Raw genomic sequence first — 14,350 nt, forward strand, 5'->3', positions numbered from 1 at the left:
AACACAACAAGAATTCGATCAAAACAATGAATTCTAGCAAAAACTACGAACAGACATCAATATCCGAGCAAACCTGTTTTAGAGAAACATTTTGTAAGCAAACGAGAATTACTGTGATAACATCAGCGAAGCAATACTCAGTCAAAACGAGAAACATTGTAAATTTAACTAATGGACTACAAATTTGTATAATATTGTGCAACAGAAAGTTCTACATAGATGAACCACACAGAAACAACATATCCGAAATGCAACTTAGTGGCGTTTCAGACTCAGAGATTCTTTTTATTAATGTCAATGGAGTGAACAACTGAAACAAATACAAGACAATAATTATTTCAGGCAGTCATTTTCTAAGCAAGCAAGAAATATTGTTTCATACAGAGGAAATCAACAGATACAACTAATACATCATGCATACATAATTCCTAACTCACAGAGTATCAATCGAGTGACCACCTGAAACAAAGTCAAAACAATAATCAATTCAGACCAATCATTTCTAAGCAAGCTGCGTGAATAGAAGAAACACCACAGAATCAGTACAGAAACTTGCCTTTTTCAATGAACAAAGATGATCAACTTGTGGATTCAAACAATAAGTGGAAGTGAGAGATGGAAGCCGACGACCATAAACTTCCACCACACCCACGTCAAGGTAGGGAGGGGAGGATTCTCGCGCGATCTTGTACACAGAGTAGACATGTAGAAGATACTCGAAAAACGTATTTGAAATAATATACTAAATACTGCTATCGTAAAGTAATTAAAGTACAGTCTAAATACTCATAAAATTTATGTATTTAGAGTAGAGTAGCAAATACTTAAAAAAAGTATTTCCGGTGCATTCAAAATACTGGAGTCAGAATTAAAGGCAAAGATTTAGGTTGTGAAATTAGACATAGTGTGGTCATCACGATGCCCTTCAGTTAGGAGTTGTCTAAATCTGTGATAACTGTATGTAATGAAGGTAGCATAAATTGTCAGAGGAAAGGCGGCCACCCAGCAAAAAGAACAGAACTCCATAAAATGGATTCCTTTGTGACCCTGAGAACATGCTCCATTCGCGGTGTCATCCTCCTCACGCAGACACTTATGTATAGAGATGGTACCGAGAAAAGCCGTCCACGGACTGAGCACTGAAGATCCACATAAATCCTCAGCAAGGCTGCTGCTGACTTTCTCAGAAGCAAGCTGAACTCAATGGCAAAATGTTCCTGGGGCGATGAACTTTCTTTGTAACCCTTAGTTTACCTCTTCGTTTCCTCGTTGTCACCCTAGTTTGCCCCAACCCGGAGGAGGAGGAGTGTCGTTGGGAGGAACCCGAGAGGTCTGCCTGCCTGATTAGGCGGCATGTTTCTCGGGAAGGGAAAGGTGGTGGAGAGGAGGTGGTGAAAGGGTGAAGTGGAAGACCGAGCGGAATCCGCTCGGGGGGAGGATAGCTGCGTCCATGGGCCGACTTCAGGGGAACTGTGCCGGCATACGCCTATTACACATCTGAGGGAAACCCAGGAAAAACCCCAGACGGCACAGCCGGCCCGCGGATTCGAACCGCGGACCTCCCAGTCTCCAAGCGCACGCGTTACCGCTGCGCCACCGGAGCTGGTGCCCCAACCCAGTTGCTCTTTTTCTGGAATTGTAACAAGCAAGTTGCTAGCCAGCCCTGTTTGCCCCTGTTCCCCGTGGTCGTCGCACGACACGTGGCGAGTGGTTGGTAAAACGGAGGTATTGTAATGAAAGCTCAATATTTGCCAATGGCCCCATGAAAATCAAACCAGTCTGCATATTCTCCAAAAGAATAAAAGTCATTGGAGTATTGAGTAGCAATTACGAAAAAAAGGTATTTTAAATAGAGTACAAAATACCTTTCTGCAAAAGTACTGAGTAAGATACTTAAATACCAACAAAAGTATTTAAGATACAGTATTTGGAGTACGATACTCCAAATACCTACATGTCTGACACAGAGTTATTCAATGCACACGTTTTTTTCTTACACATCAAATATTTTTGTAAATCAATTTCCATAATTCTCATGGCGTCACGGGCGGGATATTAATAACATTCTAATCCCGATAGCATGACAAATTTTTAAACAATAAAATGAGCACAGATATGGTTTTAATTAAGTGTAGACGTACACTTGAAAACAGAACAGACAATTACTCTACTCGCTGCCATAAGTCATGGGAAGATATGATAAAAAAAAACTGCTTCGAAAAAGAAGAGCCTCGAAATGATTCCATTATCACTGCATTTCAATACGTCCTAGGGTGCTAGACTCGTCAAAGCAGAACTAAGTTCAAAAGATGACGTCGCGCGGGGAGGAGTTTTGAACTTCCGAAGTTAAAGAAAAATGTTTCCCTTTCCCGGCAACTGAATTTGGGTCTACGTCAGTGCCGATCAAAATCAGTGTGGGAGCTACCCGGCCATAGAGACACTAAATAAGCTACGGCCACTGGCACGAGCGTGACAGAATGAAGAACGAGAAAGCGCTCCGCTTCTGTCCGCTCCGGTGAAGAGTGAAATGCAGAGCAATACATCCTTGAAGGACTTAAGGTCAAATCATTCATTGTCAAATATATTTGGGCCGCGCGAACATTAGAATAGTTCGGATCTCGAGGCGCCTAACTGTGTTCCGAATCGAATACGGAATTATATATTCAATTTTGAGTCGAATCAGTATTTCTTCCAAACTGAGTACATACAGAAACAGCATGACTCGAGGCCTGATCCCATGGCATCACAAAACACCCGCGCTACTGGGTAATGGTAAAAAGGAAACGGAAAACTGTTGTACGGTTCACGGAAATTGCGGGCCGGGTAGTCCTCTGTCAAGTTATGCAAACGCAAAAAGAAGAAAAAAAAGTCGAAAAGATCAAGCACCCGGTGACACGGCTTTTCTTGGGCTGTACGCCGAAATAAATCTTTTAAAATAAAACATTAAAAAATCCACGCTTAAAATTCCACCCTTCGAAATCCATTTTCTAAAATAAACCGTTTAAAAGTACACGTCCTCAAAATAAACGCTGTTAAAATAAATCATGGTTAGGCTTAGGAAGGTAACGCTCCGTATCAAAGTAGTGATAGCCTGTTGCGCTAAAGTTTGGGGAGGGCGACTGGAGCGCCACTCTGACCCCTACCGTCGGAATGCTACCACACGCGGCCGCTCTCGCCCCGTATGCATACCTGATAGCAACGGGTAGGACGCATCAAAGAGTGCGCCGTTTTTTTTGTTTTTTTTTCCCCGAAATCGAATTCTACTCGAATGAAATCGAACTCTACTAAAAATCGCAAACTGCTGTTGTGTCGTACGCATAGCAGCAAGAAGATGGCTACGGCAAAAACTTGCCCGCCCAAGAAAAGTCCCCGGAAAAGATGTCCCCGAAAGAAATGTTCCCGACTGGCAGCGCTATTCCGGCTGCCGGCGATATGCAGGTGGCTGTATTATCTTTTGTACGCGAGAACTAGCTAATTCTTGAAATATGAAGCCCTGAAATAATTATTCCCGACTTCTGCCGCTGTTTACCTTTTTCAGTCATAGACTTTGATTGCGGCTATGTAATATCCAGGTATAATTATTGCAGTAGAAAAATATCGGCATCCGTTCTAATGAAATAGAACACAAAAACTTTGACAATGAAAAAATGGCTAGGGATTTCTAGTCTCGGGGCTAAAAACCCCGAGACTAGGGAACACGAAGGGACAGACACAAACACGAAGTCTCAAGACCCGATATACTTTTCGTTTTCCTGTATTTGCTTTGCAGTTTTCTGCTTTTTATATTAAAAGTGCAAAGACTGTGCAGCCGATGCTTCGGATAATTGTCGCTGTGTGACAGTAAGATCTCGAGTCTAGGGACGACGAAAACAGACACACACAGACAGAGTTTGGAGACATCTGTATGTGTCTGTTTTCGTCGTCCCTACCCAAAGAACACACGCGGTCCTGAGGATGTCCCCAAAGTGTCATCGTGTCCTCGAGACATATTTTGTATAGTTTACCTGCTAAGATTCCCCAAATACTGAGTGATACATTTGTTTTGTTTTTGGGTCGATCTCTGGGGCTGAATGGCATTTGTCATAAACGAAGTGCTGTCCTCTGTAAGATTCCTCTTCCCAGAAAAATATGACTGTCTACGACACATGGAGCATTTACCGCGAAAAAGACAGAAATGCGCGATTCTCTTGCACTGTTTTTGACCTCCCAAGGTCCCACCGAATGTCTCAAACCAAATGGAGTAAGAAACATAGGATTTGCATTGATGGGGAGTTAATACTCTAAGCAATTCGTCGTTTGTTGTATTATTTGTTTGCATAATCGAATTAAACTTAGCAGCTCACCCTTCGTTTTTAATTCGGAAGTGACTATAAGGCTCTCAAATTTACGGGAGGACGCGTAACAAGCAATAAATAGTATCTGTTTCTGTTCGGAGGGAAAGTCCAGTACCTTTCGAAGTGAGTTTCTCGGACATAGTGCTCCTGGAAATCTTTGATATTTCTTTCTGCTTGCTTTTTAAACCGTCGCGCTTTTTGTCCGTTATGAGAAATACGCTAAACAAATAAAAAGCAGCAAACGAAAGCAGGTTGAGCAAGTGCCGGAAAGAGAAAAACGGCATTGTACTCAAAATGGGCCCCATTTCGCTAATCAATAAATACATAAATCAGCACAATGAGATATCCTGTTTTGCTCCTAAAACCTCACTGGTGGTGTTTTTGGGACACTTCCTGAGGATCTTCTGGGGATGGCCCGAGGCGTTGCATTTTAATGCTTTTCTAACAAACTGAGGACCATACGGGGATGTCCGAGGGATGTTATTCCTGTCCCAATAGAACATCCCTGGGATGACCTGAGAATATCATTGTGTTCTTGGGGCAGTCTCCTGGTCTTACTGTCATGAATTACACTCATCAGCTCACTTGTTTTTATCAATTCTTTCACTGGGTCGTCGTCACCAGAAACTCCATATATGCATATACAAGGAAAAAATATAGCCGGAGCTCTTTGGAGCTCTTACAAACATATACGTATACAATATATGTATAGCCTCGTGTATATGTGCACAACCTTTGTTTCTGTACCCATATTTAAGAAAAAGTTAGACGTCTGTTTGAACGAGGCGGACATATGATAGCTGATTCCAAATCTAAATAGTCGAGAAGTTTGCTGACCCTGCATGGCTGTGCCCGAAAACGCTTCGAAATCATCAGTACTGCGTTGCCCAATGGCTGTTTATTCTGTGTTCATGGTAGCGTTGTGAACATTCCGCACGCGGAGAACATAACCAGAGGTCCCAGGAAAGAGCAACTATTTGGGTGATGAACCACAAAACAGTTTGTTTCTTTTAGATGTCCCATTAATGTTGTTCAACTACCTTCAATTATAACGGCGAGCGTTTTGTTAAGACTCCATTGAATTCGATTAGCACCCTGCAAATTAATCTTTGCCACGTTCTTGTTAAGCTTGATTTTTCTCAGAATGAAATTTATACTTTGGCACCCCACTGCACCAGAGAAGCACACTAAACACCCTAACAAACAGCGTCATTCGCGACATACACGCGTTCTGCATATGTACATCGTGCCGCGCATTGTACACATGTTTCAGCGACTTTTTTAGAAATAATTTGTCGATCCTTTTGACTTTTTTCTATCCGGAAAACAGATGATAAACGTTAACGCCACACCAAGTTAGCCAGCGTAGACTGAGTGTCGTCTGCTAGGGAGCGGCCGTGTGTTGAAAAGGTCGCCACTAGCGGCGCTGACACACAAGATGTGCTGCGCCACCTGGTCCAGCTTAAAAGTGATGACGACGATGCGCGTATGAATACAGGACACGCACACTTGATCATACCTGGGTAGTAGTAGCATTATTGTAATGGAATTACAGTAATGAATTACTTTTTCTGGTAATTTGTAATGTAATGTAATGCATTACTTTTGATATTAGGTAATTTGTAATGTAATTTAATTACATTTGGGCTGTAATTTTAATGACATTACTCATTACTTTTTACAAAAGAATCGTGTGTGTGTTCTGTGTTGGCACTTGGCAGAAAGAGAGTTGGGGGACTGGCGAGTGAAAAGAATTCCAACGGCACTATGAACGGTGACGCACTGAATCGGCACGTGGAGCCAGTTGCCTTAGGCAGGGCACCCACAAACAAACGTTGTTAGGTCAACGGTTTGTAGCCCTGGAGAACCATTGTTTGAGGGCCCCATCCTCCTGACAATCTTCCTGTTGTCGTGATACATTGTGTCTCCTTCGTCTCTACATTGTGAAACGATACGTCATACGTGGCACACTAGCGTGACATGTAGAAGAGAGAAATAGAAGAGTACAAGCTAACTGTTGATACATTGTAAGCATACATTTTTTTCCTCGAATTTCGGGGAAGGCAAGTTTCGTCAACTTGTGTGTCCCTTGTGCCTTCCACAAACTCGGGAACATGTATGCCGATAATGACATTGTGATGTCTTTACTTTTTCGTAGTATTTGTAATTATTTTTTTACGTTTCAATTGCAGTAATGAGTAATGTAATTTAATTAAATTCTAACTGGAGTAATGTAATTTAATTACATTTTAGAAGTAATTTACCCAGGTACGCTCTTGATCCTTGAGTCAGCTGAGCGCTGTGGACGGATTGCGCGGCGACGGTCATTCCCACTGGTAAAAGAAAGGCCAAGAAAGCGCGCACGCACACGAAAAAGAGAAACGCAAAATCAGAAAACATACCAAAGAATGGCCAAACTCTCCTGATAGTCCATTCTCCATTTTTTTCTTTTAAAATCAATCAATCAATCAATCTCCTGATAGTCGGCTCTATATCAGACTATATTACACCGATGTCGCGCGTTACTTGCACTGCTAAAACAGAACTTCACCGAATAATACGCTCCCGGGCATCCGCCATTCCGAATTATATCAGCCCCCCTCCCCCCTTCTAATTTGGCAAAACTGGTCACGGAACACATACAGACAGACAACCTACTTCCGGTGTATCGAAATCCTCGTTCACAGTTATAGCCCTGGCTAGCCCCAAGCGCGAGGAGGGTACTATTTTCCGCGGCGAACGTAGAGCCGTCGGCTGTCCACAAATCAGGGACGATGGATGTTAAAAGATTTATTTCAAAGCGTTTATTCTTGAAAGTTTATTTTTCGGAGTTTATTACGACAGCGAGGTTTTCTCAAGATTTATATTGAAGAGTTTATTTTGCAAATTTGATATTTAAGAGATTTATTTTTGAACGTTTTATTTTTACATGATTTATTTCGGCGTCATCCCCTTTTCTTGTAACCTCCTCACTGTTGCTTCAGATAGCTGCGTTCAACCTTGCTGCCGCTATCAGCGGAAGCATGGAAGAAAGAACCCAAGCAGCACAATGTACCGAAAGTCGAGTGCAATTGGCAACTCCAACAACCACAGAGGGCGCTGCTACTTTTCAAAATGGCGCCCGAAAACAGGTCCGTAGGCACGCTCACACTTTCTGCGATAATGAAATTCCTCGCTTGCACGCCCGAGTCGCGTTGCTTTGTTGAGGGTGAACGTGTGCTAGCAGCAAAACACCTCATCCTTGCTGGCATCACGCAAACCGACGCCCTTGAAGTAAAAGTCGTCGGACTTTGCCTCCAAACTTCGGGCTTATACGAGCAGCCACATACCGTGGAAGCCGCGTTCTCCATTCAATCACGCGGCAGTGAAACTCCACAAGTGATCAAATGTTTATGTTCTTGCACAGCTGGGCAATCGGAGAAATGTAAACACATTGCCGCGCTACTGCTTCACTGCTACCAGTAAGTAACGTTTATTCTCAATGTAATTAGCACCAGCATGTCGAAAACGTAGCGTCTGTTTGTGACACATGATACAAATTATGGCTACAAATATTACTTGGCTGCTCTGCATATTGCAAGTTGCATATTTGCGCAGATTCTCATTATGAGTGATGACACTCGTTTCCGAGCATTGCCGCAGGCGTAGCCAGAGAGAGGGGTTCTGGGTGTTCAAACGTCTCCTGAAATGGTACTTTTGGTAGTGCATTTGGGAGAGGTAAACGAGTGGAAATCCTCTTCTCCCATGTAAAGTTCCCATAGAACCCTTCCTGAAATATTTTTTCTGGCTACGGTGCTGCCGCCAGCAGAGTAGAGCACATGGATCTCTACGCCTTTAGATTTTCAGTTTGTTAAACGATTACAAGTGGGCTTATGCAGTATCACTTGTGGTTCCTGTGTTAATAGCATCGCAAAAACTTTTGCTACAGTTAATCTGTCCTTGTGTCTCAACAGTGTTGGGATATCATCGTTGAACCACCTAAGCTGCACTGATGTGGAGTGCGCATGGGCAACCAAAAAAAAAGGAAGTTCAAGAAATGTATGAAGCAGTCCCTCTTCATGACTTCTGTCACGTGGCTACAGATATAATGCCTCCCCTTTCTCGCCAAAGTCAAGAAGCCAATGCAAACATCCTACGAAAGGGCTGCCCAGATTCTGCAATCGAACAACATCGGTAATACAATTGCTGAGGATTTGTCGATCTAGAACAGGTACCTTAAGTTCACCAGACCATTTAAGTCAAGTCTACGCTGTTTTGCAGAAAGCGAAAGAGGCAGTTTTCACAAACAGTAGATGGAAACGGCATCAACAACCATCGTAAGCAAATTGATTATGTACTTTAGGTGCAATTTGATATGCTCATGCAATTATGCAAATGTTACAGTTCTGGACTCTGGGCATCCCATTCCGCTGTTGGAGTACATCAGGCTGCCACATGTGCAAGCCCTGCCAGCTGAACAGCTGCTGCAACACTTGCGTTCTGTATACGGCAACCCTGGAGCAGTGCAGCACGTCGAAGCTGTAACGCGAAACCAGTCGGAATCACCAGCATGGCACAGTCACAGAAAGGGTTTGGTGACAGCCAGTATTGCTCATGCCTGCATGACAAAATGTAATTCAATACTGCGTAGCCAAAAACCTGTAAATTTGCATCACCTTATTGAGCTGCTACTTCGTAGCAAAAGGGTCTGTACCAAGCAGATGTGGGCGGGGATTGATAAAGAAAGAGATGCACGTGTGGCATACTTGTCACTTATTCGTTCTCAGGGGCATGAGGTCTACATTAAGATTAGCGGGCTTGTGATATATGCCAAGGAGCCTTACATTGGTTGTTCACCAGATGGTATAGTGGTATTTCAGTGCAACTGTTGCGCAGGCAAGGAAGTCCTCCTTGAAATTAAGTGCCCAACAAAAATCGAAAACTCATTTTCCAACTATAAAAAGGGCAACATAAAGAGGGACTATGCCACTCAGATAAATGTACAGATGGGAGTGTGTGGAATTACATTAGCGCACTTTTTTGTGTATGTTGGTCTTACAGACTATTATTTGCAAGAAGTAGTGTATGATGCCAATGCATTCCATAGCCTGTGCAAACCAATCACCGAAGTTTATCGGGAGTATGTGATTGATGAGCTGCGCACCAGGATTTGTGTAAAGTGAACATGAATTATGTTGCCATGAAAAAATTGCTTGTATTAGGTTGTATTGCCATGTATATATTTTGTATGTTATTCTTTGTGAAAGTCTGATAGTGTATAAACACATTCACAGCAATATCTAAGCTTGTATCTTTAAGATACGAAGGCAGAAAAAATAGGCGATGTCAAGTTGCCGGTGGTGAGTAAATCAAAGAGTGATATTAAACGGTAGGAACAACTTATTTATTTACACATGGTAAACAAGACTTTCGTGCACGAGTCTGCACTTCTTCAGGTTAGTGCAGATTCGTGCACGAAAGTCTTGTTTACCATGTGTAAATAAATAAGTTGTTCCTACCGTTTAATATCACTCCTTATATCTTTACTATAAAATTAATAGCATAGGCACATTACAAGGCTGGAAGAACGGCAATAGTATCAATGCTCTGTCACAACTCTACAGCTCATCACAGATGCAGGGCAGTTAGTAATGACGCAGATCTAGAAAACAAGATACTGCAGACACACTAAGCAATTATGACAAGACGTACTAAGGCTCAGTACTTCACACATATACAAGACCAGCCATTGATATACAGAGGTCAATAAAAGCTATATAATAAATATCACAGAAAAGTACAATATCGCAGCTTCCCAAGTAAATACAAGGTCAAAAGTTCATTATTATATATTTACAGGAAAAACTATTGCACAAGTCACTGTAAAGGATAAAAAAGTCGAGAGAGATCACAAAAATAATGTTATTGAACACATATATCACAGCCTGAGAAAATGTCGCAGAGTGTATTACGGGGATATCTCCTCCGGAAGTACAGGGTGTTACCCTATAAAAGTCTACCCGCGCCGGCATGCCGTGCTCGCCAATTACTCAATGCAGGCGGTACAATGTGTTGCCTACGTATAAAACTCATAAGGACATTCCATCATGGTAAATATCGAAGTGATTGAGCACCGTAACGCAAAGCTATAGCGCAAAACGTGAGGTTCCCGTAGTCAAAACAGCCAAGATGGCGCCTCTCAGCTAGCAGACGACATTCCTTTTGGGTGTCGTCTGCTTAGTATGCGTCGGCATTTATCGTTCCTCACGTTTCTTACTTCTGAGCAAAATATGACAGTTACACGAAAACGAAATGAAATCTGCAGTTCGATCCGGCTGGCAGGACATGCGACACGTTGTCGTGTGGGGAGCGGCATGTGCAAGTGCTCTTCTCAACGCCGCCATCTTGTTTGTTTTGACTATGGGAATTTCACGTTTTGAGTTATAACTTCGTGCTGCGGCACTCCATCACTTTGAAATTTACCAATATTAAATGTCCTTATGAGCTTTGTATAAAGATCGCACAATATGCCACCTGCATTGAGTAATTGGCGAATACGGCATGGCGGCACGGGTAGACTTTTATAGGGTAACACCCTGTACTTTGCACAATGTCCTACGAAAACCTATCTGGTGCCACAGCTCGTTCACAAACCTACAGCTCATTACAGGTGCAAGGCAGTTAATGATGTATACGTAGATCTAGAAAACAGTATTGTGCACACACTAAACAAATATGACAAGACTCAGTACTTCACACATGTACACTGCTAGCCATTGATGTACAAAAGATATACAGAAACTAAAATATCACAAAAAAGTTTATCACAGCTTCCAAAGGAATTACAAGGTTACAGCTGGTTATTGTACTGTATGGGACACAGCTGTCTAAAATCAGCACTCCGTGGTTTATCCCATCTGAAATGGCAAGGTGTTGCAAGACTTTCTTTCGAGTAATAAACACGTGCAGCACATGGTCCACCTTCAAATATAATATTGGCACAACACTTTTAAGTTCAACTGAGGTAATACGGGCCGCGGAACTACTGACATGCGATTTTAGCTAACCGTGTCCCCAAAAGTACACGCACGAGAACATCTTACACAAGTCACTGTAAAGAAAAATCTCCAAAGACAATCACAAAAATAATGTATATGAAAATGTATATCACAACTTTTAGCGAGCATTTGTACTGAAGAAAATATTTCAGATGAAATCTCACTGAGTGTAGTACGGTGATATCTCCTCTGGAAGTACCTTGCACAAATGTCCTACAAAAATCTATCCGGTGCAAAAATCGGTGCAGACAGATTTGTTACACCAGCTGTGATCATAACGATATCATCTAGGATAGGTACCATGCTCCACAACACTCTGGTTGACAGGATTTTGAATACCTTTATTCTTTGAATTGCACGTTCCACATGAACCCTTGCGGAAGCAATGCTTTGCGTCTGTAGAGCTTCACGCTTAGGAAACTGTTTCATCTGTTTCTTAAAAGGTGGCCTCACCACATTAACAAGGTGCTGCTCACAGATTGAATCAATTAAAAATCCCCTGTCCACCATAAGTGCATCGCTGAATGGTTCAAGTTTTTCGACAAAACCGCTGTCCTCAAATATTTTTTTATCAGAGGCCTTACCCCCGTAACCCTTAGAAACAAAGGCGATTATGCCACCAGGTGTAACTGCAATCATATATTTGCATGTAAATCCCTTCTTGTAGTAAGAGTACACGTTAAGTGCACAACTGAGGCACTTTGGCTGCAACACTGGGATTTCAGTGCAGTCAAGAACTGCCCTGACATTTTGAAACTGCTTGAACTGCTTCGGCATATTCCTTATTACCTCGTCCTTATCAGGTAGCACTACAACTGATGCCAAAACCTGGGCTAGAACTTTGACAGTGTGCGTAATTACACTTGAGCATGTTGTAAGCGAGCAACCAAAAAGCTTGCTCAAAAATGTTGTTGATACATTATGTTTCAATTTCATCATTGTCAGCACAATCTTTTCTCTTGCTGACAGCTGGTGCCTTGCAGAAAGAGTAACTATGTTTTCATAGCACTGTACAAGTGAATTGAGAAGTGCTAGTGATGGCAGACCAGTGAAGGATGTTATGTTTGCATCATTTATCATGAGTGTAAACTTTTGTGCAAAGTCACCTGAGGTAACTTGGACTGCTCTTTCCTGGGTGGTAGATGGCATTGAGCTTCCTGTCTCGTTCTGGATGGTGCTCTCTAATGACAGCATCAGTTCTGCTACCTCGATTTCAGCAGCAGAGTACTGTCTGTCATCTTGGGGCTCGGCCAAGGTGTTTTCGTCACAGCCGCAACAGTGCACCTTTCAAGAAAGAACAACAATTTTGTTGCACAAACTTGGTTTTCTGGTCGTTTCCATTGCTTGGTGTTGTGGTTCAAATACATACATTTAGGCTAAAGTGAATAACATGAAACATGAACACATGGTTGCACTTACGTTGTTTTCTTGGACTTGAGAACGCCGCTCCTTGCGAGCCAGTCTCTCATCGCCAAGCCTCGCCTCTCTTTCAGTTCGTTTGGCATTGAACGTTGATGTTGTAGGGAGGTTTCGACTCGGCACTGCCGTCTTCTGTAGTCGCCTCGTCTTCGTGGGAATTTCTGTGGCAGGGAGAAGACACCGAAGGAAAGTTACAGAGCGCGTGCACCCACGATATTTGCACGCTGAACGAAGTGTACGTAAACTGAAACTTACGTGTACGTAAGCTGTATGTAAGTGAAACTTACGTGGCAAGATGTAGTCCTCATCACGAAAGTGTTTAGAGCAGACAAGCATCGTTGGGGTGACAGTTTTCCCGATGCGAAGGCGATGTATCCATGCTTTGCGGCGATTTGTTCGACGCTGTGGCTGGTCGGAGTGATTTTCGTTACCGTGTGGGAAGTGATGGAAAGATATTGATTTATCTTTCCATCTGGCTGATAGACACTGCGGTACGCTACAGAATTCCTTCGACACACGTTTTTTGTTATGTGGACACATGCCGCATGCAAAACACTCGCAATGTCTCCCGTACAATCGAAGCGGGCCGCCCCACTACCACTACTACGTCGTGACCTGTTTTCAGAAGTTCTAAGCTTGAGCGCTAGGTGGCGTCCGTCTTGCTGGAGTTGCCAATAGGGGTGGACGGTATGTGTCTTATCAGTCCCCGGACAAAATGTCCCCGGATGAAATGTCCCCGAAAATGTCCCCGGACAAAATGTCCCCAGCTGACTGCGAAATGAAAGTTAAAATTTGAGTTCTTGTTACATAGCCGTTTCTAACTTGCGTGACGATATATGTCTGTTTTCATGCTGCCCCGTGGATATAGTGTGCGTCCTGGGCAGACTTCTCTCAAAGGGATTTATTTGCCTCCTTGTTCGGTAGCATCATGCCTCGTGAAGATTGTGCGTACAAAGCAGTACGTCACTAACAGGGAGGCACGGGGAATATCAAAGGAGTAGTGGGGCTGCCGAATAAAACGGGAATTAAACCCCCTTAAGAGATGTCGGCCCACGACGCACAATTTCTACGGACAGCATGACAACAAACATTTATTGTCATGGAAGCTAACAACGGCACTACAAAGGCAATCCCCTTAAGAGAAGTCGGCCCAGGACGCACAATCTCCACGGACTTCAGGAGAAAATATACCCATATAGTTCTTCTTAAAAGTAAGTTATTTAACATGTGGTTCGTCGACTACAAGAAATGCATAAATTCTCGAGTGTGGATTATTTGCATAAAACTAAGCAACAATCAAAAGCAACACCAGGTTACTTTTAAACTTGTAATGTAACAGTTCCTGTCTGAGCTCTTTCAGTTCACAGCAATGTAAACAAACAAACAAGAAAACGTCTGTCGGCCAATGAGGCTTTCGGCGGACCCCGGAGGCGCCAGTTTGAAAAATAAACAAACAAACCTGGTTGGTGGATTCGAAAGATTCGATTCGTCGTTTGGGGCACTGAGATTCGGATTCGCGAATCTCGAATCCCTGCCTAGGACCCGAGGATTTGTGGATTT

General features: G+C 42.9%; 1 protein-coding gene across 1 annotated transcript; it reads right to left on the minus strand.

Annotated features, from left to right (window-relative positions):
• Window positions 1–11,584: 11,584 nt before the first annotated feature.
• Window positions 11,585–12,148, minus strand: LOC135398629 (uncharacterized). Its single transcript, XM_064630015.1, has one exon. The coding sequence runs from the start codon at window positions 12,146–12,148 to the stop codon at window positions 11,585–11,587; it is 564 nt and encodes a 187-aa protein (XP_064486085.1).
• Between the last annotated feature and the right edge of the window lie 2,202 nt (window positions 12,149–14,350).

The sequence above is a fragment of the Ornithodoros turicata genome, chromosome 6 (assembly GCF_037126465.1).
Source record: "Ornithodoros turicata isolate Travis chromosome 6, ASM3712646v1, whole genome shotgun sequence".
In the NCBI taxonomy this organism is placed as follows: domain Eukaryota; kingdom Metazoa; phylum Arthropoda; class Arachnida; order Ixodida; family Argasidae; genus Ornithodoros; species Ornithodoros turicata.